The sequence below is a fragment of the Meles meles genome, chromosome 2 (genome assembly GCF_922984935.1).
Source record: "Meles meles chromosome 2, mMelMel3.1 paternal haplotype, whole genome shotgun sequence".
NCBI lineage: Eukaryota > Metazoa > Chordata > Mammalia > Carnivora > Mustelidae > Meles > Meles meles.
The window spans coordinates 166,348,165-166,375,794 of NC_060067.1; the positions used below are offsets into that span (position 1 = coordinate 166,348,165).

Genomic DNA, 27,630 nt, shown 5'->3' on the forward strand with positions numbered 1-27,630 from the left:
TTTGGGGACCCAGTGCAACCTTTTAATTCCAAGCAGAGTCCCCCTCCCACAGCATTGTCACACACACACACACACATAGTGGAAAGGGATGCCAGGGTCTGAGCAGGAACAAAACCCAGACCCGGGCAAAAATATATATATAATTATATACACATATGTATCTGTAGAGAAGAGAAGCTGGGAATGTGATTAAGGTAGGGCAGAGAGTTAGGAGAGAAAGCAGCTGGGGGGTGCCCCAATAAATTACATTCTTTAGACAGCGTGGTGGGGGTGCGTGGGAGTGGGCAGGACCTGGTGGCCAGGACACTCAGCCTGGCCTCATGATCCATCCAAGAGAGCCTGAAGGCCTGGGTTCTGCGGGACTGGGTGCTGAAGTCTAGCTGACTTTGCCTGGAGGCTGATGGTGGGCTGGGGTTCTGCCGAATCCCCTCTCTAAGCCAAGGCTTCTGGGGAAGCCACAGGGCTGGAGCAAGAGGCTTTGAAGCTTAGGGGTCATGAGGAGAGAACAGGGTGAGCTGGAGGACAGGGTGACCTCGTTGCTAGAGGTTGAGCTCAAGTCGCTCCTGCTAAGAGTCGGAGAAGCCAGAGGCCCAGGTGCAGGGGAGGCTGTCCAAGGGGAGGTGAGGAGGCGTGCCTGGGTGCACACAGAGTCCTGCAGCTCTCCCTGCCTGCCCAGCTGCTTCCCACCATCACCCTCCTCCCAGCAGGCCCAAGGGTTCTACCCACCCACTGGTCAAGATGGCCAACACGCCTGCCCACTAGGTGCTGCCTTCCCTTCTCCTTACTCTCTTGAGGGGACTCTCCTGCGGGGGTGGGGTGGGGGAGGGTGCAAACATTATCTCTGTGTGTGCTGGGCTCCAGGCGGGGTTTGCCCTGTGCCGTGAGGGCCAGTGGGGAGGGAAACGGGCCCCTGGCTCCTTGTGAGGAAGCGAGTTCAAGTCCTACAACCCCAGCCCTGCAGAGGTCTTGGCTCCTCCTCAGCTGGGGAATGGAGCCAACCCTACTTCCGTCCCCCCCCCGCCCCGCAACCTGCTCCCTTAAGAGAGGATGCCTTGGGGTCTAGTGGCCCCAGCTCCAGAGCCCCGAAGCAGCATCAGTCACGGAGTGGGAAGGGTGATCAGAAGAGAGAAGCCTTTTTCTTGAGTTCATTCCGCTTCCACAGGGCCAGCTTGCTAAACTCTTCAGGAGACATGGAGAAGACCCTTGAGAAGTCCTCGGCTGACAGGTGTCTCTGGAAGGGGACACCCCGAGGCAGCTTAGGAACAGGGGCTTGGGGCGGGCAGGGCCAAGTGACTAAGGGAGCACTCAGACAGACAGGGCCCTGGGCTCTCCCACCCATTTCCTCTGCATACCTCAAGCCTCATCCGGTCCACACCTGGAGGCAACTTGGTTCTCCCCTTATTGGTCACCACAAGCATTTCGTAGGGGTAGATCTGGGGGAGAGGGGAGCAGCCTTAGGCCCATAGAGCCTCCTGTCAGCGTAACCTCCCTCAATTCCCTGGGCCGCCTATCATCCTGTAAGGGCCACTGGGGCCAATGCCATTTTTGCCAACCATCTCCCCCAACTTCCCTGCTGCCCTCCCATCACTGACCCCTTAGTGCATTTGCTTCCCTGGCTTCTCCCCACCAGCTGGCTGGCCCGCCCCCACTGCAGATGGTTCTGTCCCCTGCCCACCACCCCTGGCTCTGCCCCTGCCCCTCACCTTCTGCTCCAGCACACAGGGCAGGGAGTTCCCCCGGTCCATCCTCCCCCTCTGGCCCTCTCCGTTCTGGGGAGACCAAAGCCGCAGTGAGCCAGAGCGGGGCAGGGAGACCTCCCCAGCCTTACCCGGGGCTTCTCGGGGGGGCTTCTCGTGTCTTTACCATGCAGCTCTGTGGCCCCGCACCTCCCCCCCCAACACTCCCGTCACCCGTCTGTGGCTTCTGCCGCTCCACGTGCTCCCCTCCAGAAGGAGCTCACCTGCAGGCCTGCAGGAGAAAAGAGTCACTGTCCAGAGGCAGCTCTGAGGTCAGCAGGCCTCCAAAACTGCCAGCGCCGCCTCCCCAACATCCAGCCACAGCCCTTCCCATATCACAGCCATGGGCTGCCCTGGGGCCTGTTGGGGCCCCTTTCCCGGCTCGCCTGACATGGGGGGGGTCCCTGCCTCTCACCTGGGCTTCCAGTCTCACTCCCAGAGGGGCTGAAGTCTGTGGACTGTAGCTAGAAAGGACATGAAGGGGTCAGAAGGAAGCTGGGGAACTCCGCACTGCTCCCCCAGGATGCCCCAGTAGCTCAGTCCCTCCGAGGCACCCGAGGCACACTTCCCTTGCAGGCTGTGGTCTTCCTCTGTGACCTTACCCGGCTCAGTGTGGTCCTGCCATAGGCGGGGAGAGAAGATGACTTCGATGTTCCTGCGTGCAAGGCTAGGAGAGAGCAGGAGGGCCCGTTCAGTGCCTTTGGTCTGACCATCATTCTGGAGAGGGCTGCCTCCCTGACCTCCCCTGCCAGAGGTAAGGTGGTGAAGCATGGACCTGGGGGGACCTAGGGGGCCCTGTTGGCTTTTGGCTAATGCCCATTACCTTCCACAAGTGCCCTGTGTTGGCGGCTCTGAACTATCTCACTAAGTACACATCTGGGGACGCCTGAATGAATCAGTTGGTTGAGCATCTGACTTTGGCTCTGGTCATGATCCCAGGGTCCTGAGATTGAGACCCGCATAGGGCTCCCTGTTCCGTGGGGAGTCTGCCTCTCCCTCTGTCCTCCCCGCTGCTTGTGCTCTCACTCTAATAAATAAATTCTTTAAAAATAAATACACACACACACACACACACATCTGGGAGTAACGCCCGAGTGTTAGAATTGATAGGTCAATGATGGCCAGAGGATCACCATCCTAAAATGAAACTCAGGGCTACAAAAATATATCTGAAATTTAGTGAAAATAATTAGAACCATTACAATCTTATCGTTAGCAATACCAGTGATCAAATTTCAGACGTTTGATACTACAATACAGAAGCGATCGTTGCCCCCTGGCACTGTGAGCTGCTAGACTGTACCAGCAGCCACTGTGCCTTACATCTGTGGGCTGCCTAGTTGGCTCCGTCCGCACAGCACAGGACTCTGAATCTCAGGGTCCCGAGTTCCAACCCCATGGCGCATGTAAAGCTTACTTAAAATCATATACGTAGACTTCCCATTTGCAAGATCAGATGTCACTTCCAACCCACACATTTCATGGTAGCGCTTAGCTTCCTTGCACAGCAGACTGTAACTCAAGAAAACTGGTTTTCAGTTAATAGGTTTTCCTAAAAAAGAACTTTGTAACTAATATTCTCAGTTTGGCCAGATCTCAAGACTCTTTCATGTCCAAATGCTAGAAACCATTGGCATTCTATGGCAATCATTCTGATAAAGGTTTTTAAGGTGTACTTAATTATTTAAGTAAGTAATCTCCATAGCCAATGAAAGGCTCGAACTCATGACCCCAAGATCACTAGTCACACACTCCTCCAACTAAGCCAGCCAGGCACACCGACAAACATTTTTGTTTGAAGGTTTAGCCTTGATAGATTCAAAACTGTAAGAAATTGTCTTCTTAAAACATTCTTTTAAAAGCTGTTGTTTGGAAGTTTTGTGAGAACAAAATGTGTTTTGAGGAACTTGTTTTTCTTTTCTTAATACTTCTTACTTCTGTACAGGAAATTATCTGTTTCTACACAGATCATTCATTATTGAAGTATTTCACTTTTTTAAAAAAAGATTATTTATTTATTTATTTGACAGAGAGAGAGATCACAAGTGGGCAGAGAGGCAGGCAGAGAGAGAGAGAGAGAGGAGGAAGCAGGCTCCCCGCTGAGCAGAGAGCCTGAGGCAGAACTCGATCCCAGGACCCTGAGACCATGACCGGAACCAAAGGCAGAGGCTTAACCCACTGAGCCACCCAGGCGCCCCTTAAGTATTTCACTTTATAAAAAAGAGACTGTATTTATTAGAGAGAGAGAGAGAAAGAGACAGAGAGAGCTCGCACAAGCAGGGGGAGGGGCAGAGAGAAAGGAAGTAGACTTCCCGCTGAGCAGAGAGCCAGAAGTGAACCTTGATCCCAGGATCATGACCCGAGCTGAAGGCAGATACTTAACGGTCTGAACCACCCAAGCACCCCAGCATTTCCCTTTCCTGAGAATAAGTAAACATTTACATTTCAAGTGACTGATAGAATTTCAACCTACAAAGCACGTAAGATTTTTACTTCAAATTACTTTTATTTTCAAAGATTTTATGTATTTATTGGACACAAAGAGACAGAGAGAGGGAACACAAGCAGGGGGAGTGGGAGAGGGAAAAGCAGGCTGCCCGCTGAGCAGGGAGCCTGAAGCAGGGCTCGATCCCAGGGCCCCAGGATCATGACCTGAGCCGAAAGCAGACGCTTAACAGCTGAGCCACATATGCCTCCTTCAACTTACTTTTAGAAAGCTTATTTATGTTTGAAAGTGACCATTTCAATGTTACTACGAAGTCAGAGTGACATGCCTGTTCATAATTCTGAAATTGTTAAGGGCCCCTGAGTGACTCAGTGCGTTAAGTATCCGACGTGATTTCTGCTCAGCTCATGTCTCAGGGTCCTGAGATCGAGCTCCACGTTGGGCTCCGGGCTCAGTGCAGAGTCTACTTGGGATTTTCTCTCTCTGCCCCTCCCCCTGCTTACACACATGCGCTCTCTACCTCTCTCTCTAATAAGTAAATTTAAAAATCTTGAGAAAACAGTCTGAAATTGTTGAGGTGGATTAGCTATGACCGTAACCTGTGCAATCACGTGATCACCATCACATACAAGTTCAGGGATGCCAAAGATGATGAGGAGGTAGACATTTGTCTCTTCCACTTTGTCAGGCCAAAACGGAAGTTGAAAAGCTAATTCTGACTGAATAGCCAAATCTGGTGGAACATGAAGATTGAATCCCACCTTCGGGGCGTCTCTGCACCTGCCTCTTACTTCAGGCCTTCACTATTCTACGTTCTCTAAGAAGGCCCTATTGTAACTCTTCCCACTCATACTGAAGCATCATCCTGGGGACTCAGTGTCCCTGGGGATGTCCGTGCACCTATGGCCCTTACGGCTCCTTGAATCCCCCACCCCGGTGTCCTCCACCTGCACCCCCCATTGAGGCAGCCCCTTACATGGCCACCCCCGGGGTCTTGTCCACAATGCCAGAGCCTTGACATCTGAAGCCCGGGAATCCCACTTGGCAGCCACTGCACCACACCCTTCCTTGTGTGCAGCTTCCCCCTAGCCTCACTCCCAGCACATCCATTCATCAGCGTCGTGGGGACCTCCAGGGTCTTGATCTCCACCCACGTCCCCAAGTTTCGCTCCGCGGTCAGCAGGCCCCCGGCCCCTCCTCCCTCAGGGCCTGCCTCATGCAACCCTAACCCTGGATCAACCAGCTCCCCTGTCCCTGCAGGCCTCAGCTTCTCCTGGCACCCGCTCCTGGGCCCAAGTCCCCAGCCCGCAGAGCAAGATGCATTTCAAGGCCGGAAGATGGCTTCTCGCATCCGGAATCCTGCTTGGGGGCGGGGGGGGGGGGGGCGGGCTCCAGGGCACAGCTTTGCCATCCTCCCTTCTCTCTCTTCTCCGCACAATCCCGTTTTCTCTCAAGGTCTTACACAAGCTGAAGACCCACCTCACCCTGCAAGCTTCCGGTTCAGTCAAGACCCGGCTCCCACCTACATGTGCTTCAAGCCCAGCCTGTCCCAAACCAGTCCCTTCGTCCTTCCCCCAAGACCCACTCCCTCATCCCCTCAGTTCCAGGTCTGTCCCAACCCAGCACCCAAGCCAAGACCCCCCACTCAGCTCTCTCCCCACATCCAGTCAGCCACTTAGTCCGGCCGACTCCATCTCCTTTATGTTTCTTAAGCCCACCGCCGTTCTCTGGGCCTCGGCATCGCTTTAGCCCTTACCCAGCCCCTTGGAAAATGTGGTGGAGCGTCTCCGAAGATGGCCTGCCTGTTCTCTCCCAGCCTGTGTGCCTTGGAGCCACTGCCTTCATCAGGCCCTGGAATGCCTCTCCCCTCCCCCGAGGGGAGGCTGCCCGCTGAGCTGCTCTGACCAACAGGAGTGGGGCTTGGCTCCGAGGCTAGGCTTTCACAGGCCTCAGAGTTTCAGCTTGGGTTCTCACATCTCCCTCCCTCTGCTGCAGCCATGCGGCTCTGGGGAAGTTCGGGCTAGACTCCAGGGATGGAGTTAGAGTACCCAAAGCCCAGGCTGCCATGTCTCTGGCTGATCTGTCACCCCAAGGCACACTCTGGGTTCTGGAACTGCAGGCTCCTGCAGGCCTGTAAGCAGACCAGGACGTCTCCTGTTCCTTGCCTCTGCTCCCACCCTGTCCTCAGTGTCTAGAGAATATATCTTTTGACTCTTTATAATCCCGTGTCCAGCATACGTTAGACACTCAATAAATGTTTTGTCAGTGAAACAAAATTTGCTCATTCTACTTTAGCTTTTATCACCTAGTCTTATTCCATGATTGGTATCCTCGCCCTGAGGGGCGTGTGAGTGCCTTGACATGCCAGTGACAGAACCTTCTGTCTCCTGTACCCCCATGTGACAGACGGACTCAGACCCTGTGGTTCTGGCCTCGAGGTCTGGCCATGTGATTCGGGGCCCCAGCTGTGGCACTCACAGGTATGAAAGGGTGTCCTGTCAGGCAGAGAGCGGGTTTTCCTCCGGATAGGCAAGGACTTTTCCATCTCTTCTTTCAAGATCATCTTTCCCAAGTTGGAAGTAACCTGGAGAAGGAGAGAGGAAGACTTCTGTACTCAGTTCTTACCTCCACTGGAGCCGGAACCTGCATTCCCGAGCCGCTGGCTTGTGCCCTGGAGCCTGTGAGGCCTGTCACTCTGGTCTGAAGTGCTACCACGCTGGGTCTGGCCACCCCCGAGAGCGAGGAGTTGGCGCTGCCTCCGAGTGGCCTCTGCATCCCAGGTCACTCTCCCAGAGCACCAGCCCCAGCCACTCTCGTGGCCTTTCCATGACTCCCGACACCCTCTCTCCTGCTGTCCTTGCTCCTCTTCCCAAGAACTTAGCCTCCTGAAGCCTGGCACTGGGAGGGGGGCACCCTTTTCTTTCCCTTAACCCTAAGTTAACTAGTGTTCCCCCAAAGCACCGTGAGGTCCTGGTGTCCCTTCAGTAGCAGCAACCCAATGTCCCGGGAAGAAGCGGAATTCCTCGTGTCCCTACAAGGATGTTCTTCAGGTACGAAACCATTCTGAACAGAACAGCTAGAGACCTGGGACTTTTGCCCCCGAGAAGATATGGGCAGGGTGGCTGGGGCGAAGCAAGATGCTACCTTACTGAGTTCCTCTCGCTGACGCTCCCTGAGAGCCTTCATCTCGTCCCCGGAGTCATCATCTTCCTCCTCTTCCTCTTCCTCTGCCCCCCTCCGAGATGCCTTCCGCTTCCTCCATTCTGTCTCTGGGGAACACGGGCACAAGCAGGCTTGTCAATCAGCCATTCACTCACCAAGCATTTATCAGGCGTTGGGCTGTCCCTTCAAGAGAACACTACAGATTACTTTGTAAAAAATAAAAGGAGGTGCGCCTGGGTGGCTCAGTCGGTTGGGCATCTGCCTTCGGCTCAGCTCATGATCTAGGGGTCCTGGGATCGAGCCCCACATTGGGCTCCCTGCTCAGCGGGGAGCCTGCTCCTCCCTCTCCTCCCTGCTGTGCTCTCTCTCACTCTATCTCTTTCAATAAAGCAATAAAAGCCTTAAAGAAAAATAGAAGTAATGTTCTCTAGCCTTCTGGTAAAGTTGAGTAGGCAACACACAGTCACATGACCTAATTCACTGGGGACCAAGACCGCATCTCATTCCTCTTTCTCTTTTCCAGAACAGAGCTCCAATCCCAGAGCCCGTGATGCAGACGTTTGGTCAATGTCTGCTCAGTGGTGAATGGAAAGGGAGGGAAAGACCAACAAGCAGGACCACATACACCAAGAGCTAAAGGAAGGCAGGGAATAGGGATGGGCCACGAGGGTCACGAAGGACATAGGATGGCAGTGGGGAGAAGGTGGGTTCGTGGAGCTTCAACGCAGACTATGAGGTGGTATCCCGGGCCTCCCCTCCCCTCTCCAGCACGGTCTCCTACCCACAACCGCCAGCGACGGGGGGCATGGCCAATAGTCGGTTTCAATCTTGGCTGGCTGGTTGGGGTCGGGCGGCTGGGCTGCAGGGAACTTGGAGGACTCGATGATGAGGTCCTCGATGAGGTGCTTGCTCTGAGGGCTGCCTGCCGTGGACTCTGTGGGTGGAGGCCAGGGTCAGTTCCCACCCCGAGTCAGGCCACTTCAGCCCACCCTAGCCCCCAACTCCTTCACCTGTCCCGGTCATACCCGTGGCACTGTGTGTGTGAAAACAGGGCACAACAAAGGGCACTGGGCAGAAGTTATGTGCTGTTATGGACGGCTTTTCTCCCACGGCCTCCCAGCCCAGCTCAGGGAAGGGAGCCCTCACCTCTCTGCTTGTAGATGGGTGGCTTCTTGTAAATGTTGGAATCTGGGCGGGTGGTCTCTGTGGACAGGGAGCAAGAGCCGATGAGAAGGATATGCTGATGGTGGGCGAGGCTGGCTCATTGAGGAGAAGGGCACAGATGGGATGGGAAAAGGCAAGGAAACTCAGGGGCTCCTGCCCAGAGCCAGGACAGAACCGGAGTTTCTGGAGCTATCCCTCAAGGGGTTGGGGCTTTTCACACTTTTCTTGTTGGGTGGGAGCAAAGGCACAACAGGGTCCATCATTTTGGGGAGTTCTGCCTGTGGTCCTGGCAAGAGGGGGTCTGGCCATTCTGGGGTGAGCCTATACCCCAGAGAGTGGGGGACTGAGAATAAGAAGCTCGGGTGCCTGTAGGAAAAAAGGTCCTAGGGGAAGGGTGCCCCACCCTGCCATAAAACCTACCCGGATGGTGGAAATGGGGTAGCGGGGTCCGGGGGGTCCCAGTGGTTCTTGGGGCTGAAGCCTGAGAGATGGTTCCAGGGGACCGGCTCTCTGCCCACACCTGCAGAGCAGAAGTGTGGTTGGCTGAAGCTCCCAGGTCCCCCACCCTAACCCTCTCCAGCCCATGGAGACACTGCTTCACCTCACTCCACCATCTCTGTCCCCCACCCTAGCAGCCCACAAGCCCCCAACCCCAGGGCAGAGGAAGGGTGTCCAAGGACTTGACCTGCTGGTGGTGTCCGACCCAGGGCGAAAGGGCTAAATGAGGTCCTGGGTCAGACAGACAGATGGCCCCAGAGCTGGTCGGCGACAGGATGAGGTCATCCTGCGGGCCCTGCATATGTGTGGGGGTGGGGAGCTGGACAAGTGTCCGGTGTGGGGCAGACTCACCTCTGGGGATGGTGGGGGGGATGTGGATTTGGGTGACAGTGAGCGCTGCGGATGGAGAGGAGGCTGGTCAGAGCCACAAGGGTAGGGGTAAATCCTCAGCCCTAGAACCCCGGAGGGGCTGCCTCATCCCCCACCCAACTCTGCACCCGTGTCTGGCAAATCTTGGAGCTGCATATTCTGTCTCAGTCCTTGCCAGTGCCCAGAACTGGCCCTCCAGCCTTCTCCCTCCTAGTGCTCTCCTGGGCAGAGTCCTCTCTTTCTCTGCAGGTGCAGAGAAGGCACGGATCTCGCGCAGTGTGCTTGTGGTCTGCAGGCCAGCTGGAGGTGGCTCTGGCCCCATACTCAGAGCCTAGCACCCAGGGGAAGGGCCGAGAGCCATGCACATCCAGGATGGAGTCTGGGCTCCCTGCCAGGCGGTCAGGTCTCCCCCTCAAGCCTGCCTCCAGCTCCCCGCTCAGCCGTGCCACAACCCCTTTCTGGAATAGTTTCCAAAGCAGCTGCCGTGGGTTACCTCTGGCACTTCCATCCCGGGCGTGGAGGGTGGGCGGAAGTATCACCTCTATTTTACGGGAGGGGAAACTGAAACCATGCTTTCCCATCGTCACTCAGCTAGGACTTCCAGCCTCCCAGTCCAAGGTTCCCGGGGGCTCCGGCCAGTTTGGTCTTTCTGTGCACTCCCACGCTTCTCCTCCACGGCCCCTCACCCCTGCTCTGTGAGGCTGCCATTCAGACGTGGCCTCCCCTGTTCTCCACGTGGAGCTACCCTCCAGCCTTCAGTCGTCTCTGTGGCTCTCCACAGTACTGGGCGGACCATGGGTTGATTTCTGCCCACAGTTCCCTTTCTTGTTTTGGAGTCTGGCCGCCAGGAAAGGAAGCAGGAGAGGGATTCTGCCTCCTCCCCTGTGTGGCTGGGGGAGCCCTTCCCCCAAGTCCCGTCCAAGAGGAGCCTCCCAGCCCTCACCTCCCGGCTTCTGGGCAGCTCCACGTGCTCCAGGAGAGAATAGGTAAAGTGGGGCTCATAGATCATGAGGTCAGGCCGCTCGATGTCCAGGATGGCCTTGTCCTTGGGGATGGCAGCCAAGTCTTTGTAGCCCAGCACCTGATTGTCCATCTTGGCCTGAAGGGAAAAGGCAGGGATGGAGCAGACGTGCTGAAAGCCTCACTAGCATTCCGGCCTTACAAGCTAGACTTGCCATGTCTCAGGAAGAAAACGGGCAGCCATCTGAGATGCCAGCTCCTAATAGTTAATAATTCTATTGTTTGACGTTTTAAAGGTCTAGAGAGTCACCTTAAAAAAGGATGGTCCTTCACCTAGCACTTTGGGTACAAGGAGGCAGGACCAGACCAGTAGAAGCCGGCTGTGGGGAACCTTCTCTGGATTTCTGGCTTCCCTCTGCCCAGCAGTCCCAGACCGTCGTCTGGGAGGCTCCCGATGAAGCGGCCCAGCACGTTCCCCACCCCACTCCCTCGTCCCTGCCTGAGGGTGCTGGTGGCCGAGAGGTACTCACCACGATGCTGGAGGGAGAGCCAGGAACACTGGAGTCTCGGGAGGAGCTGACGCTCCCAGGGGAGGTCAGTGGTTGCTGGGGAGAGTGAAAGGCGGGCGGTGGGAGTGAGCGTGCGTGCCAGGGCCGGAGCGGGCAGGGTTCTCCACCGGGCGGAGGGCCGGGCGGAGCGGGGGCCGGGCTTGGAGGCGAGGGAGGGCTTCCCTAGGTCTCTGGGGACGCGGGGTGCGGCGCCGCGGGCAGCCACCAGGTGGCACCGTCGACGCCCGACCTGCCCCTCCGTGGGGAAGCTGCCCCCACCCACTGCCCAGGCCGTCCACCGCCCGCGGACGTGGGGGCGGCCCCCGCGCACCTTCTGCAGCCGTTCCATGCAGCAGCGAGCTGGCCGGTCCGGTCACTCGCAGAGCCCCGTGCGCGAGGGGAGACGACAGGGCGTCAGGCTCTGGCCGGCTCCTGGGCGCTGCGCGCTCCGGGCCACGAGAGCAGGGAGTGCGTTCCGCCGGGCTGTGGCGTCCTCATCCCTCAGTTGACTCTCCAGGCTGCTGACCGAGCGCCGGGCCTGCGAGGGGCGGGAGAGCGTGCCCGTGAGCGCGGTGGCGCCCCGGGCCTCTGGGAGCTAGTGCGAGCAGGGCGGAAGGGAGCCGGCACCCTCCAGGATCGCGGCTTTCCATTCGCTCAGCCCCAGGAGGGCCAGTGCGTGTGGACAGCGCGGCGGGAAAGCGGAGGGGGCTGCACTTGTTTTTGAGCCATTGTTCTCTGGCTGGAAAGGAAATGACTGCAGGGTTCAGCCGTTCCCGTGCAGCCTCCGCATTCCTGCTTTGTCACACCTGCCGGGCCCTGCCCTGTCCTGGGGCCGCAGTCCAGTCGGGTTTCAGGCCCAGCTTCTCACTCCCCTTGGCCTTTGCCAAGGCTTCTCCCTCTGGCTTTGGGCTGGCCCCCGACCCTCTCCCCCACCCCCCAATCCATTGGCCATTGTGCTCCCCTCTGTCTCATAGCCCAGAGGGTCCTACTGAGCCTATGAGGTGGACAGATCATGAGGACTGGATGGAGCCAAACTGACTTGGCATGAGCGGTCAGGTCATGGGTGGGGGGGATGGCAGGGAGAAGAAGGGAGGGGAGGCTGGAGGGAGCCCACATTCCCGGTGTCCCTGTCCCTGTTCCCTGCAGGGAAGAAGGGAGAGGAGACTGGAGGGAGCCCAGAGCCCCCCAAATCCCTGTCCCTGTCCAGCAGTCAGTCCCACTTGCACACAGGTGACTTGAGGTGGAGGCCACATCCCAGCAGGGTGAAGCCTCCTCAGGACACCTGTGCTGGGGCTGCCCTCTGCACTGCTGCTTCAAGGCAAGGCAGCACCCCTGCCTGCACTGCTCTCTCTTCTCTCTCCTAGAGAGCTGGGTCTTGTCTGCTGCAGTAGATTATGAGTTCCCTGGGGCCACAGTCCATGTCTTGGTGTCTCCAGCCTTCATGGGTAATTCCTTCAGCAATCCTCCCATCCCCCTCCCCCATGTTGATCATGCAATAATCACTCAGTGAATGGCTGGCTGGGTTTCCCCTCAATGGGGGCAGTGGGACTCTCTGTGACCCTGGGCAAGTTGCTTTTTCTCTCTGTGCCTCACGCTTCTCATCCGTAAAATGGAAGACGTACTAGTATCTCTGTCCTGGGGCGACTCTGAGTATTAGATAAGTTATAACAGAAGTGCTTCAAACATTATCAAGTCTATGGAGAGTATTAGCTATTATCATTTCTTTTTCTTCAAGGACTAATGAACTTTGATGTCTATTCCATAGCCAGTCTTTACCACAGTGGGTAATGGCCATTAGTGCTCCCAATCTTATCAGCTGTTACTTTGTATCAGGCCATTCTTGGGCTCACCCTCTCTCCACCCCCAAAACCACCTGCAGGAGCAGCCCTCACTCCCACTTCCCAGCTTCTGCGCATGCCCTCCCACTACTCTCTATCCACCTCCTCCTCGCCCGGATCCCCGATGCTCCTGCTCTGGGAGGCCTCTCCTGCTATGCTAGTCCTTCTCATAGCTCTTCACTGAATTCCAGTGCGACTGAAAAACAGACCCATATAACTTAGCCCTCCATTATATGTTGCCTAATGCAGGAACATATTTTTTCACTAACCAGAATGAGGGCTAACTTCTGGAGGTTAAATAACAAAGCAATTGCCATCCTTTTTTGAATGCTCATGCTAGGTACTTTGATAAGCACTTTTTTTTTAAGATTTTATTTTTAAGTAATCTCTACACCCAATGTGGGGCTCAAACCTACAACCCCAAGATCAAGAGTCACATGTTCCACCAACTGAGCCAGCCAGGGCCCCTAATAAGCAGTTTAAAAGGATGATTCGTTTCATCCCCTCCAATATCCCTATAATGCAGACCCATTTACAGATGAGAAAACTGAGGCTCAAAGAGGTTAAAAAGTTGCTCACAGTCATGGAGCTGAAAATGACTGTGTCTTCAGCACCGGCATGGTTCAAAGCGCTTAGCAAGTACTGTGTTACCAGTACTGTGTCAGGTGCATTGTGGGAATAGAAGAAAATCTGCCACATTTCTCAAGTTTTTTTTGGAATTCTAGAATCAAGTCTTCTCCAAGACAAGTCCCTGGCTGTCAGAGTCACACTAGGTATTTGGTGCCCATGGAAAGACTCCATTCCAGAGCTCCTTCTTAGCTCTCCCTTTGTAATGGTTTTATAACTAGGTGTCTGAGGATCAGCTTAAACACTAATATACATTCAAAGAGCTGTTAGCTCTCTTTCACTTCTCTCTGATCCTTACTGTGTTTTTTTTTAAAAGATTTTATTTGTTTGCCAGAAACAAAGAGAGAGAGAGAGCACAAACGGGGAGTGGCAGGTAGAGGGAGAAGCAGGATCCCCACTGAGCAAGGAGGCCCATACGAGACTTGATCCCAGGACACAAGGATCATGACCTGAGCCAAAGGCAGATGCTTAAATGACTAAGTCACCTAGGCATCCTTGATCTTTACTGTGTTAATAGCCATTGTCAAGCTAGCTATCTACATGGCTTAGCTTTACAGCCAAACACGCATTCATCCATGTGTCTATCCACCTATCCATCTCCATCTGTCCCTCCATCCACCTGTCCATTCACCCACTCACCCATCCATCTACTAGTCAACTACCCACCCACCCAGTCATATCTTGCTTTATCCATCCATTCATCAAATACTTCCTGAGCTCCTACTCTGTAATAACCATAGGCAACACTCTGTGGTAAGTCTTGCGGAGAAAAAAAAAGATGCGGCAAGGGAGCCAAGCTGCCCCTGCAGACATGAGGCATATATGTAGATAATTCCCACGCAAAGCAGAAAATTACATATGCCAGATAAGATAATAGAAGGAGCTGTGAGAGGTCACAGGACAAGGGATCACTTCTGCTGGGGTGTCGAGAAGAGAAAATAAAAAAAATATTCCTTACAGGAGGTATTTGAGGTATGCCTTGAATGCCCTGTTTGAGTTCATGCAAAAAACTAAAGAATGGACTCTTGAAAGAGAAGGCAGCATGAGCAAAAGTAGGACCATGGGGCCTGGGGTTAGGGGGCAGCACTGGGTCTGTCTAGGGAACAGCAAACATGGCTGAACTGTAGAGCTCATGAGGTCGAAATCTGTGTGGGGCAAGAGGTTGGGGGTCAAATTATGGAGGCCTCCAACCCAGACCAGGGGATTTCAATTGCATTTTGTGGGCAGCAGAGGCCATAGAATGCTTAGAAACTTCTTTCAAACAACTAAGTGATAAAGCCAAGCAGTGATTTGAGATGATGAATGTGGCTGAGAGGGGGGTCTGGACAGGAAGGGGCAGCATGGACAGACCAGCCTGGAAGCTATGGGAATAGTTCTGGCAGGGATTTGTGAGGGCCCAGACCCGCGCATGTGGCCCAAGATGGACTAGAGGCCAATGGGAGAGATCCTAGAGGCAGAATGTGCAAAACAAACTCCATCTGGAGAGCCCCCAGGACAGAGGTGGGTGGCTGGCTCGGAGACAGAAGAAGGGGAAGCAGTGAGCTCACTTGGTGCCCGCTTGAGGTGGAGGTGGGCACCACTGACAAGCAGGAGGATGCGGAGGCTGAGGGAGGAGCCGCTGGAAAGAGAAATTTAGGAGCCATCTGACCAGAGGGGGTCTGAACATGAGGTTGCCAAGGGAAAGAAGTTCAAAACCAGCATCCTAGGAAACACCTAGGGGACTACAAGAAAAATCATCACAGATGGCACAGAAGGGACCAGGAAAAGAAGATGGCTGCTCCCTGGGGGCAGGGAGTGTATCTAGTGCCTCTGAGCACAGGGAGTTCTGACAGGTGAGAGCGAGGGTGGGAGGGAAGGGCTAAGGAAAAGCCACGAAGCCCAGTCTGTGGCCAGAGAAGGAGAGACATGCTGGATGGAGTATGGCTCTCCATGTTGGTGGCCTCTGGGAGCATTTCCAGAGGAAAAGTGAGGCTGCCTTGCAGGGTGGGCCTGGCTAGGACACAGGCAGGGGAGTGGGACAGAAGGGCCTGAGGGGGTCTGAGAGTGGCTTCGGAGGAGATCTGATTGGCTGAAGGTGTTTAAGGAAAGGGGAGACCAGAACTCACTTGTAGGCAGTGGGGAGGGAAGAGTGGAGAGGAAGAAGGGTCCCCTCTGGGAGGGATGCAGTTCAGGCCCAAGGGGAGGGCAGGCTTGGGAAGGGAAACTCGGCTTCCCCAGAAGGACAGAAAAGGGAAACAACACAGGGCCGTGTAGCCTGGGCCAGGCCCTTATTTTCCCAGGAAAAGGGACAGGGAAGGCCATAGGCAGATCTCACAGGTCAGTGGGACAGAGGCTGCGGTGAGTAGACAGTAGACGAGGTTGGATGGGAGTGAGGACGGCTGAGCCACCAGGGAGAAGAGAGTTTTGGTGTGTTCTGGAGCCTCAGACTGAGCCTGGTGGTGGCCGGGGCACCCTCCCCTTGAGGACCACTGGCGGGGGTGGGGGGCAGGTGGGTACTGTGGGGTGTTGACTGTGCATCAGAGAGGAACTGCCCGGGCCAGGAGGGAGGGGAAGGGTCCCTATGAGCCAAGTCACAGCGGAGCACAATCCCACACTGAAGCCACACTCACAGGTCTGCAAACACTGCCTTCAGGGTGTGCTGCTCAGAAACGGATTCGGGATTCGAAATAATGATGTCTCCGCTCTGGTCCCCAGACCCTATCCAAAGCAGTCTGCAAGCCCGTGCCTGTCCCCTGGGCTGGGTCTGCCCCCTGAACCTCAGGGTCTCCCTGACCCTGGGCCATACTTGAGTTTGGGGCTCGCCTTAAGAAGTGAAGTTCTTACTAATGAAATATTTGGAGTGGAGTGTCCTCTCTCTCAGGAGCGAAAGAGGGAGGAGAGTGAGGAGGAAGGAAGGAGAGAGGGAGGGAAAAAGGGTTTTCTTGGCTTCTCTCAAATCTCATCTTGCAGGCAACTCCTTACCCCTCTCCCCAGGGGCAGCCCCCTTCCCAAAGCTCCTTCCCTTTCAACACTCCCCTCCCCATTCCCCAGTCCTGACCCTCTCTTTGTCACACACACACCCTGCCTGTGTCACACAGGCACAAGGCACAGCCCAGGCCCCAGCAGCCTCTGGTGGACAGAGACCAAGAGGGCAGGCTGCAGCAGGAAGGGAGGACAGGGTGGAAGGAAAGGGAGAGAAAGGCAGTAGAGGCAGGCAAGTCCAGGTGGCGGAGAGGACCTCCTGGTGGCTCACAGGCGGGACTCCTCGCTTCTCCATCTCCACCCGGCCCTCCCCCAGCAGGGGGCCTTATCGGAGCCACCAGCCCAGCCCCACCTCACGCCCCCCCCACCCCCGCCCAGGCATCTGCATGTCCAAGAGGACTAGAACCTCTGGGCTTCAGGCTGGGGGTGATAAGAGCCGAGCACCCATCCCAGCTGGCCCCCGCTCCAGGTAGGACTGGCCCTGGCTCCCTGGTTGGGGAGAACCACAGCTGGGGGCCTCCTGTCCTAAGCCCACAGGGGCTCCCTTTGTGCCAGCCACTAGGTGGGGACATTCAAGCATCCCCTCTACCCTTAGGGCAGGCCAGCGCCCTCCCCACTTAGAGCCCAGGAACCACAGCGGAGAGGAGGACTTGCCAACAGCCACTCAAAGAGAAGTCGGGCTGGAATTCCGACCCAGGCCTGTCTCGGGCCAAAGCCAGTGGACACTTCTCAGTGCGTCCCCGGAGATCCCACTTCAGTCTGAACTTGGCCGACATGGTGGAGCCACCCAGATCCCTGCTCCCCGCCTGGCCTGTGGACAAGGAGCCGAGAGGCTTTGTGCCCCCGGGCGGGGTCAGGCTAGGCTGGACACTGGCAGTGCAGACGCTAAGAGAGTTACGAAATGAGGCAAACGAGCTGTCCAAGTGGGCTGAGGTCAGGGTGGGCAGGAATGCTGCCCCTCTCCCTTTTCTCTAGTTTCACTCACAGTGGGACCGCCTGCCTTGCCTTCTCCCTGGTCCTTCTCCACTTCTTCTTTCCCTTCCCCTTTTCTTCTCTTTCTTCATCTTTCCTCCCTCAGCTCTGTTTCCCTTTCACACTGTCCTGCTCCTGGCCCCACCCCCACAGTTACTGTGGCAACAGTTCAATGCCAGAAATAAAGGCAGGATCCAGCTAGGTCACCAGTTCCCAAAACAGCATCCCATCCCGGGGTGGAGCAGGGAAGGGCAGGCAGGGGCAGACCAGCAGCAGCCCGGGAGGCCCGAGGGTGTGTGTGCGTGTGTGTGTGCGTGTGTGTGTGTGTGCGCGTGTGTGTCTGTGTGTGTAGGGCGCACTCATGCTTGCCCCCATAGGGTGTGGGAGAAAGGGGAAGGCTCCTAGCTTTGGGCTGGGGTTCGTGGAGCACCCCTGAAGCCTAAACCCTCTCTCCCCTTTTCTCCATCTCCCCATCCCCCTTTTGAAAGCCCTGCTCTGTCTGCTAGGACAAGGGTTGCAGTTCCTCTAATGGCAACACTACACAGCACCTTCTCACACTCTGATAAGATCCTCAGGCAGGGATAGGTGGGCCCCCGAGTCTGGGTCCCCGTCCGAGAATCCCCTACTTAAGGCCCTGCCTGGTCTTTGCTCCTGAGGGCAGCAGGCCGGGGCCCAGGCACCCCCTTGCATTCCCCCTACCTCACAAATATGCATCTTGTCACCCAGTTTCTCCTAGATCTCTCCTGGGTTTCTGTAGCCTTTCTCTCTACCTTCCCTCTGAAGAGGCCTCTCTTTCCCAAGCTCCCTCCAGCCTCTCAGGCTCGAGTGGTCTTCGGCACATTTGTGCTCTGGCCTCTATTTATAGTCTGTCCGGCTGGTGGGTTGTGGTGTCCCTTGCAGAAGCTGGATCAAGAGGGAAGACACAAGGGTCTTGTGTCCCAAATTCAGCTTTCTGAACTCTGAGGGGATCCCTATTCTGGCACACACGCACACACATGCACACACTCACACATTCGCATGCACACACATGCACACACGTGAGCTCCAAAAGAGGAATCCCTACAGACCTGCGCCCCGAGGTGAACAGCACGACTTAAGTGTTCAGCATATGGAGAGGCCGGCAGCTCGGAGGCTCACACGTGGACACAGCACCGCACCCCCACACAGGAGCCCACGCTGACACACAGTTGCAGAACCCAGGCGCCCTGCTCGCAAGATCACGCCCCCACTCTGCCAGCAGGGCCCCCCGCCCACCGTGACACACCGCGCCGCTGACACCCACTCACACCCATCCCCAGAGCCTCCCTGGCCCCCTGCCCACACCCACCCGTGTCACGTGCTAACACCCCCCTCCCTGAGCCGGGCACGTGTACCGGAACACACACAGCAGCCACCCCCCATTTACCAAAGCCCAGCCACCTTCCTTCTCCCACACCTGTCCCTGCTCCCCTGACTCCCAGGCCCGGGCAACATTGTCCCCTGGGAAGGAAATACCCAGCAGTGCATCTGCCCAGCAAGGGGCATAGTCAGCAAGAGGGCGCCTCTTGGTCCTTCGGGGCTGAGCATCTGCTAGCCACCAGCCCCTCCAGCAGTCCTGTGGCAGGGGCCGGGAGTGAGCAGTGGCCGGGAGCAAGTGGGGTGGGCCTGCGGCCACGCCCTGCCACCCACCCTCAGTCTGCATTTCGCTCTCACCGCAGCCTGGTCAGCCAAGAGCAAGAAAGGGGCTCCCCAGGTACCTCCCCACCGGGAGCACACCCATGGCCACCAGCATCCAGGTGTCTGTGTGTCTGGCTTGCCTCTTGAGATCTGTGGCTCACTGGGAGGGACACTGCTCTCCTCCACACACGCTCCCTGTTATTCAGCAAAGAACAGCGCCCCTGCTCACCCTTGTCCCCTCCATCGACTCCTGCACTGCACAGCTAGGTGAAGGGAGTACCGGGGTGACAGTACGGAACACCCCAGCCCCTTCCTCAAATCGGGTTTGAGGAGCTCAGACCCAGCTAGTCCCAGGGGCTGGCCAGGCGGGACCGGTTCTCCCACTGAACAGGGGCCACGGCTGACCCCTCCCAAGGGGATCCCTGGCACCACCCCCAGCCCAAAGTGCCCACAGAGGGGAAGGGAGGGGTGGGAGACCTTGGCACCTACCTCTTCCCAGACAGTACGGCCCAGACGCTCTGAGGTCCCAAGGCCGGGCTGGGCAAGGCGCAGGCCCAGGTCCCAGGGCTGCCGCTTTTTCTCAAGAGCCAAGGTAATAGGCGTCTTTTCCAGGAACCCAGCCGTGCTTTCCCAGAGCACAAATAACAGGGAAAAAAGAGGGCTTGGGGTAGGTGGGTGGGTGGGGGGAGCTGGCACAGGAGGGGACCTATCCTCTGGGCCCCCACCCCCTCGTCCCCACCCAGCTTCTCCGGAGCGGGTACGAGGAGCCTGCGTCTGGCGGGGCGGGCCGCCGGCTCCCCGGGCTGCACCCTCCCCACCTCCAGCTGATAGCAGCCGGCTGGAGGGTGTGTGCGTTTGTGTTTGTCTGTGTGTGTCTGCTCTTCCACCTCGCCCGCCGCAGCTCAGTCCATTTCGAACAAGAGGAGCATTAACCAGGCATCATGACGAAGCAGAATCGGAAGCAGACACAGCGAGCTGCTGGCCTTTTTCCCTTTCGTACAGTCCCAGCCCTGTAACACTCATGCACGCGCGAGCGCGCACACACACACACACACACACACACAGCCCCTCAAGCCTCCTCAGAAACTGCCAGAGTTTGAGTTGGGGTAGGAGCCAAAGGGGGCTCTGCTGATAACCCAGGGGTGACACCTGGTTTCTCCCAGCACCTGCGTCTCCTCCTCAAAACCTAAAAGCGGCCACGGAGGATCTCTGGGGGCCCTGTCTCCCTGGGGTGCTGAAGGGCACAGATGCTCGGGGCAGGGAGAGGGCAAAGACGCCTGAATCTGTCATCCAAGGAGGGGTTCGGCCCCACCTGGTGAGGCATGAACGGGAGGATCTGAGAACCCCAGTACTCAGCCTGGGATATTGGGCTGGCCCTTCAGTCACCCGGAGCCCTTGGGAACTGTGAGAAGGACCCCATTTTCCGCCAGGGCAGCTGCATCGGAGGGAATTTTCCTGCTAGCCGATGGCCCAGTCCCAGCACAGGACTACAGGGTGTGCCTGCCCTGAGTGGGAAAACCTGTACCACTCCAGGACCCTACCATTGGCTCTTTGCTTCTCCCTGGGCTCAGAGCAGAGCCTGGTTCATTTGTGATCCCTGGGGGCAGGGCAGGGAGCCCAGCCCACTGACCCTGGCCATGGCCCCAGCCTCCTCTCCACCTCACAGCAGACTTGCCTACCTAGGCAGACTTTGCTGTTGCCCTGGTAACCGCTGCCCACAGCCGGTCAGCTGATGGTATGAGCTGTCCTTGGGGAAATCTAGAATCTGGGGAGGGGGCTCAGGGGTATCTGAATGGAAAATCACAGGGGAAGGGGTTTGAGGGGGACGGGTGAGAGTGTGCCCCAGACCTCTTTCTCAAAGAAAAGGGGACAGGAGGGGACAGGTAGGGACAGGAAGGGAAGGATGTCTGGGGTAGTGGAAGACAGACGAATGCAAACTGAAGGATGGGCTCCAACGAGAAAGGAGAAGGCAGGCAGCTGAATGGCTGAGGAAGGCTAGAAAGAATTCAGGCTTAGCTGCCGGGGAGTGGATGGGGAGAGGGCCCCGTAGGAAAGAACCAGAAAGCCTGGGAAGAAACATTTAATTAGGGGAAAAAAGGTCAGGACTTGATGCGGGAGGGGGTGTACCTTTGATGTGGCAGGACGGGCCAAGCCCTGGAGGAGGGGGAACCAGGCCTTTATGGGTAACCAGCCAGGTCTCAGCCAGCCTCTCCGCTTTCCTGCCTTCAAGCCCACCCTCACTGCCCCGGCCCCGCCCGGCCCGTTGTGCACAACCTCCTGCCACCCTTTCCGGAGACCAAGCACCAGGTGCTTTTCCATCACAGCCTGCTAGGACCCCTGATTTTCCCACTACCGCGGTTCCTGACCTGCTCCCACTCGCCCCCAGAAGACCCCACCCCACGAGATTTGTCTTCAGGTGCAAGGGTGGCCAGAGGTAGGGCTGGGATGAGCTGTCCCGGGGAAGGATAGCTGTGGACAGGGGCCTGGAATGAGGTGTCTCGTGAGGAATGGCTAGGAGTCGCTGGGCCGGGAACATTCTCTGTGAAAGAAGCACATCGGATAGAGTGGGGGAAGCCAGGGGAGAGGGCAGGGAGAGGGGGAGGGGAGGCTCTCCGGTACCTTCAGGGGCCTGGGGCGTGGGGCAGGAGCACGGCAGCTTCCTCGGTGACATACACCTCCATCCCTCCGCGCATCTCCTCTCCGCCTCCCGTTGCCAAGACAACCTGCCGGCTCAGCCGCGCGGCAGCAGCAGGGAGGGGGGAGGAGGCGGCTGTGGCTCCCACTGCCTCTTCGGTGACGGAGGGAGGCAGCCTGAGGGCTGCTTTGGGTGGGGGTGGGGAGCTGCTGGGCTAGGGCTCCCACTGAGTCTCCCCGAACCCCTTCCATGAGGCTCTGGGGTTGGCCCCTGAGGGCAGCCTCAGGACAGCCCTAATTCAGGGCCGGATAGCAGGCGGGACTTGGCGACAGAGGCAGCCCTGGGCTGTGTTGCCCATTCCAGAAAGCTTGGTGTGCAGCTGGGGAAGAGCGACAGGAACAGGGAGGGATGACCTCTGTTGAAGGGTCAGAGGGTGGCTTCCAGCAGGAAGGCAAGGCCCTGATCGTGGCTGGGGTGGACATGGGGCTGCGCACCCAGAATTCGGCCCCTGATCTGACCTCAGCTCTCTCTGAGCACCTCCTCCTAGCCCTGAACCCTCTCATTTCCCTTGGCCAATCCTGCAGAGCCCATTCCCGCTGCTGCCCACTCTCCAGAAATGCCCTTGCACAGGGTGGGAAAGCTACCTTGCGCAGGAAGTCTGCTTCCAGCCGGTCCTGGAACGAGGCGACTGCAGAGTTAGGGCTCCCTCTGTCGGTCTGAGCTGTGCTGGCCGTCAAGGTCACTCCTTAACTGAGAGGGATGGGTGTGTGTGTGTGTGTGTGTGTGTGTGCGTCTGTGCTTGTGCGTGTGTCCACCCGCCCACGGGGAGGGCACAGCCAGGCCAGGAGACCCTTCTCTCACCCGCCGTGCGCCCCCTCTACCCTCTATGTCCCCTCTGGTCTTGGCCAACAGTGAGACTTGCTTGGCCCACCAGCCCCTTCCTCCTGAGAAGGCCCCAGACTCCTGGGGCAGGCGGACCACCCTGCCCAGTCGCTCACCTGCCTCCCCTTCAGGCCGGGATGAGAAGGGAGGCGAAATCTTTCCCCCAGAAGCAGGCAACACTGGACACCAGTGCCTGTTGTCCAGGACCCAGGGTAAGCTTCTGGGCACCGCTTGGCCATACCCAGCTGCTGAGGGGACCAGCGTACCTTTAAGCTCAGGAGTGCCTTGAGGCCTTGAGGATGGCCCCTTGCGGCCCTCTCAGGCAGGCAGTCCCAGGGCCCAGACACCTAGTTCTTGGCTCCCTTCTGCAGCGAGAGCACTGGTGCCGGACGTCCTGATTGGACTCTGGCCCTGCCGCCAGCCCCCTCCTCCAGGCCTGGCAATAGGCTTCCCTCCTCTCTCAGTCTCACTCCATTGCCCCTCGCCCCGCCCCATGCGCCAACCTGCTAGGGCTGGGAGCACCAGACGCTCTCCCCTGTGCCTGGGCCATCTAAACATTAACTCCTGGGGAGGCTGACTAAGGGCACCTAGGCACCTAAGGCAAAGAACTGGGCCACAGGAATAAAAGGAGGGAGGAGGGACTAGCAGGGACCCTTTCTCAAGAGTTCAGAAGGCACGCTCCCCACCTCTGTACACTAGGCCCTCTTCCTCAGGGACCCCAGACCCTCAGTTCCCAGCATGCTGCCGCCAGACCAGCCTCCCTCCCAAACCCAACCCCGCGACTGCATGGTCACTCTCTCTCTCAAAGCCCACGCTACCACAAAGCCTTCCACAACGTGACCCAATCTCTCCCTGCCACTTCTCCAGGCAAACTTACACTTCTAGCCAAACCCATGGACTGCTCACCTTCCCCTGAACACGCCTCACATCTTCCTGCCTCAAAGCCTTTTTTCTCATGCTGTTTTCCCTGTCAGTATCTTCCCTTGCCTGTCTTTTCTGCATACTGGAATCCTGCTCATTCTTTTACTTTTTAGGAGGTGGGGGGAGGGGCAGAGGGAGAGAGAAAAAGAGAGAGAGAGTGTCTCAGACTCCCCACTGAGCTTGCAGCCTGATGTGGATCTCAGGACCCTGAGATCATGACCTGAGCCGAAATCAAGAGTCGGACACGTCCCCAACTGAGCCACCCAGGCACCCCTGAAATCTTGCTCATCCCTAAAGATCATGCAAACCCCAGCCTGGCCCCACGTACTCTGCTGTCCCTGAACCCACCGTGCCTGGCTGGAAGTGGAGACCATCCCATTCAGGTGATTAAGAAAGGCCAGAATCTAGTCGGTAGCCCTCACTAGCTTCGACTACAGATGAGTTCATCTCTCTGAGTCTGCGCTGGCTCACACATGATATGGGAACAATGTCACCCCCTGGGGAAGGGGTTATATGGGGGAATGCCTCACATGCTGCCTGGAGCATCTCTGGAGTTCCGTGTGTATTGGTGTCCTTATTTCCAATAGCTCCTGTCTCCTTTTCCCCTCTTTTGGGATGTACCAAATGCCGCTTTGCTATCTTTTTAGGTTTGAGAGAGAGATTTCCAGAAGTCCTTAAATTTCAAGTGTCTCGAGATCTTGACAGGGGATGAAACAATATCTTGTCCACCTTTTTTGTTTGCTGAAGGGCTAGCGCAGTGTTTGTACATTGTAGGGAGTAAATAAGTATTTGGATTAACAGCTTAGGACCCGTCCCTGCCCAAGTCCCGCTAAGGATGGAGGGTGGAGGCAGGATTCTGGTTCTCATTCTGCCTCCATCTCGAGGGACTGCAAGGTACTGGGCCAAGGGCTTCTTTCTCCACCTTCAGTTGGTTTAATTCCCTCGATAAATACTTGTTGTGTAACGCCCTGTGCTGGGGACAATGGGGGAGGCAAACACCGACTACTTCTACATCTGAGGCACTTGCTTTCTAGCACAACCATTCCACAAGCAGGAATAAGGACAGTTCTGGACAAGCTGTGGTATGTGCCTTAAGGCCAGGGCAAGTGGGTGGCCAGAGAGCCCCGTGGCACCACAGGTGACTGCTAGCCCAAGCGAGGAGGCAGGTGTACGGAGCACAACAGACAGCAGTGGTCTTGGCGTGCAAGCATTCTGGAGAAAGGCGTGCTGGACTGTAGGAACCTCACGTTCAAATATGGGCACGGGGTGCTGGCTTAATGGCAAGGGCTGCTGTTTTGCCACAGCCCCTGGAGGGAACTCGTAGGGACAGGGCTGAGTGGGGTTGTACAGGAGCTAAGGAGTCCACTGGTGATCGCATAATGTGGGCAGAGCTGCAGTTTAGGGTGAGGTAGGGTGAGCGAAACGTGTGATGTCCTGGAGGGGTGGGGGTGTCGGGAGGCAGAGACAGGACTCGGAAAGCTACTGTAGTAGCTGAGACAGACCCTAGCGAGGTCTGGCAATGGTGCAGAGTTTCCGAGTGTGGGAGAGAAAGCAGTGGTGTGCAAGGGGGTGATGGCTGACGTGCTGCATTGCTAGGAGAGACTCAGCAGGAAGAACAAGGCGAGAAGAGAAAGGCAGACATCTTAGGCAATGTTTCTGGGAAGAGGAGCCAGGGAAGCGAAGGGTCCCAGTGACAGAGAATGAAGAGGTAGGGAAGAGCTTCAAAAAGGTACAGTCCTTCGTGGGATCCAGGGCTGTGAGGCGGAGGACACCGAGGTTTGAGGCCAGGGAGCTCACTGGCCACTGAAGATGAGGGATGGGGCTCAGTATAGTGACTTTAGTAGAAGCCAGCTGTCAGGGACTAGAAAATGAGTGGTGTCCCCCCACCGCCTCATCTGGCTGTTGGGAGGACAGGACAGAGGAGGGGAGATCTGTGTGCGGGCGGTTCTGAGCTGGAGGTCTTGGTAATCCTGATCAGCACAGGATCTGAGGCACCCGCTGCTGCCTCCCTCCACTTCGTCACATCCTCCCAGAGATGGATGCACTCATCTCGCCCTAAGTCTTCCCCCACGGTGTCCACCCCCATCTGCACACTTGCTTAGAAAATTCTGGCACACAGAAGCAGCCGGGCTTGCTGCAGGCAGCTGTGAGGTGGTCCGAGGTCCTTAAGGAAGCCTCCCCCCTCCCCTACCTATGTTAAATCCCTCGAGACCCCATGATCTGAGATCCATTCCTTTGGCCTCTTTCTTTCAGCATCTTTGAAATCAGCCCCAGTTCGGGAGAATGAGCAGGACAGACTTCCCCAGAGTATGAGGAGGCCTCTGGACTTGGCAGAGGCACGAAGAGGTGTGGTGAGAGGGTTCAGAGAGCCAAGCCTGAGACCCAAGGCCACCAGCAGGCGTCAGACTTGCCAGGCTCCGGGCTCGGGGCTCAGGGCGGGGCGAGGCGAGTCACTCTGAGATGGCACAGGCCTCAGAGGCCGCCTTCCTCCCTCACCCTGCTCACTCTCAGTCTCTCCTCACCAGGTTTCACCTCAGAAAGCAAGAAAGGAAACAGTGAGGGCTTTCTGGAGCCGGCCCCCAGAGGCCTGTCTGTGCTGGGGAGGTCAGAGAGAGGGAGGGAGGGGCCGGAGAAAGCCAGAGAAGAAAGCAGAGGCAAGACAAAGGGCCCCGGTCCACCTTTGAAGCTGTCTCTAACCCAGCCAGGGAGGGTGGGGTGGGTCTGAGAAGCCGGCTGGGGGGAGGCAGTCTAGAGTTTTAAAGAATGTCTTAAATTCCTGCGGAAATCAGCAGGATTGTAAGAGCCCCCTTGCCAACACACCTCCTTCCCAGCCTCCTACCCCTGCCCCCCAAGTCCAGACCTCCACACCTGGGGGCCCCAACCCTTTGTCCTCAGGTAATTGCTGGGTGTTGCCCCTGTGTTTAAAATCCCATTGAACTCACCCGTTATCAGCTGTGGCTCGGGACCACCCTCCCTACCCCCCAACCCCCAGAAAACCACCCCCAACACATCTCCCTCAGTCTTCACCAGGATTAAGGCTCTTTGTGATGTGTGTGGGGGGAGAGCAACCTGGTGCAAAGCACTTATGACAAGCTGGAGGAGAATGTCTGTCTCGGGGCCTGGGGGACCTCCCTCTTGGCGGCTGCCTTCTGTCAGACCGCTGCAGTCCTCACCAGAGGAGAGGCGAGGGACCCCCAATCCCCGCCGACTCGGACTGCTGTTTCACCCACCTCCCATTTTGACCGAACCAGGCTCCTCCCCAACTTCCCAATCGGTCCTTATTTTTAGGCCATTCTTGGGAAAAGTCGGGGAGAAGGGAGGTCTATTCATCCTCTTCCCCTCTCTCTCCACAACACTTTCCTCCAATAGCTTTGCAGAAAGAAGAAGAAGGGGAAACTGAGGCGGGGGGTCCGACGACAGAAGAGCGGGCTGGGGCGGGGAGCCTTGCTAGCGAAGGGCTTTCCCCTCTACAAGATTAAAGCCAGCGCAGAGGAGGAAAGAGGCAGCCTTTATGGCCTCTTAGTTCCACTCCCCAAAAGCACACCTGGAGGCGTCTGGGAAAGCCCACCCGAAAAGCCCGGGCGGGGGAGGGGGCGCCGGGCCCCTAACCCGCCCGCCGCGGGCCCCCCTCCCCCCAGGGCCGCGCGGCCCAGCCCGCCGCCTCTAATTGCGACTTCCCCTCAGGTGTGGCCCCCGCCCCCGCCCCCCGCGGGGACCCGAGGAACAAGAGGACGCATTCTCGCCCTCACTCCCCCTTCCGCTCGGCCGAGCCCTCCTCCCCATCCCCCCGCCTCCCCTCCCCCTCCTCACCGGAAAGCAGCAATCCGGCTACCGGCGAGGAGGCTGCGGCGTCCTCCGGCCGCCCCGGCGGGCGCTCGGGCCTCTTGCCCCGGCCCCGGCCCCGGGGTCTCACCCGCCCAAGGGCTTGGGTTTGCTTCGCCCCAACAGGTAGCACGAGACGCGCCGTGCCAGCCAGGAAACCGGAGCCCGCGCGGAGGGAGGGGCGCGCCCGCGAGTCCCGGGCCCTGGGCCCGCCCCGGGGCCGCCAGCCTCGCGCCGGGCGGAGGTGCGGGGCCTTCCCGGGGCCACCCACGCCCCGCTTCCTCTGCGGGCGGCGCTGCCCTCCGCGCCCCGCGCGCCGCCCCTCCACCTGCCCCTCCACCTGCCCCTCCACCTGCCGGGTCGCGCCCGGATCCGGGCCACGGGGCTGCTGCGCGGCTCGTCCGGGCTCCGGTCCGCGCCGCTCCCAGAGGCG

The 27,630-nt window shown here is 57.6% G+C and overlaps 1 protein-coding gene across 13 annotated transcripts; it reads right to left on the minus strand.

Moving 5' to 3' along the window:
• On the minus strand, positions 1–27,437 carry DMTN (dematin actin binding protein). Of its 13 annotated transcripts, none has more exons than XM_045987732.1 (17): positions 27,186–27,437; positions 22,217–22,322; positions 11,215–11,421; positions 10,866–10,940; positions 10,319–10,474; positions 9,358–9,402; positions 8,929–9,028; positions 8,491–8,547; positions 8,126–8,278; positions 7,327–7,451; positions 6,661–6,766; positions 2,339–2,403; positions 2,152–2,200; positions 1,961–1,968; positions 1,704–1,769; positions 1,353–1,433; positions 1–1,231 (listed from the first exon to the last, which is right to left on the minus strand). In XM_045987732.1, the coding sequence occupies exons 3-17, from the start codon at positions 11,230–11,232 to the stop codon at positions 1,118–1,120; spliced, it is 1,218 nt and encodes a 405-aa protein (XP_045843688.1). In that variant the 5' UTR covers positions 11,233–11,421; positions 22,217–22,322; positions 27,186–27,437; the 3' UTR covers positions 1–1,117. The 13 variants fall into 13 exon arrangements, with proteins under 13 accessions (XP_045843688.1, XP_045843698.1, XP_045843680.1 ...); XM_045987742.1 differs by lacking the exon at positions 27,186–27,437 and adding an exon at positions 22,721–22,831; XM_045987724.1 differs by lacking the exons at positions 22,217–22,322; positions 27,186–27,437 and adding exons at positions 19,427–19,562; positions 21,557–21,633.
• Positions 27,438–27,630: the final 193 nt, after the last annotated feature.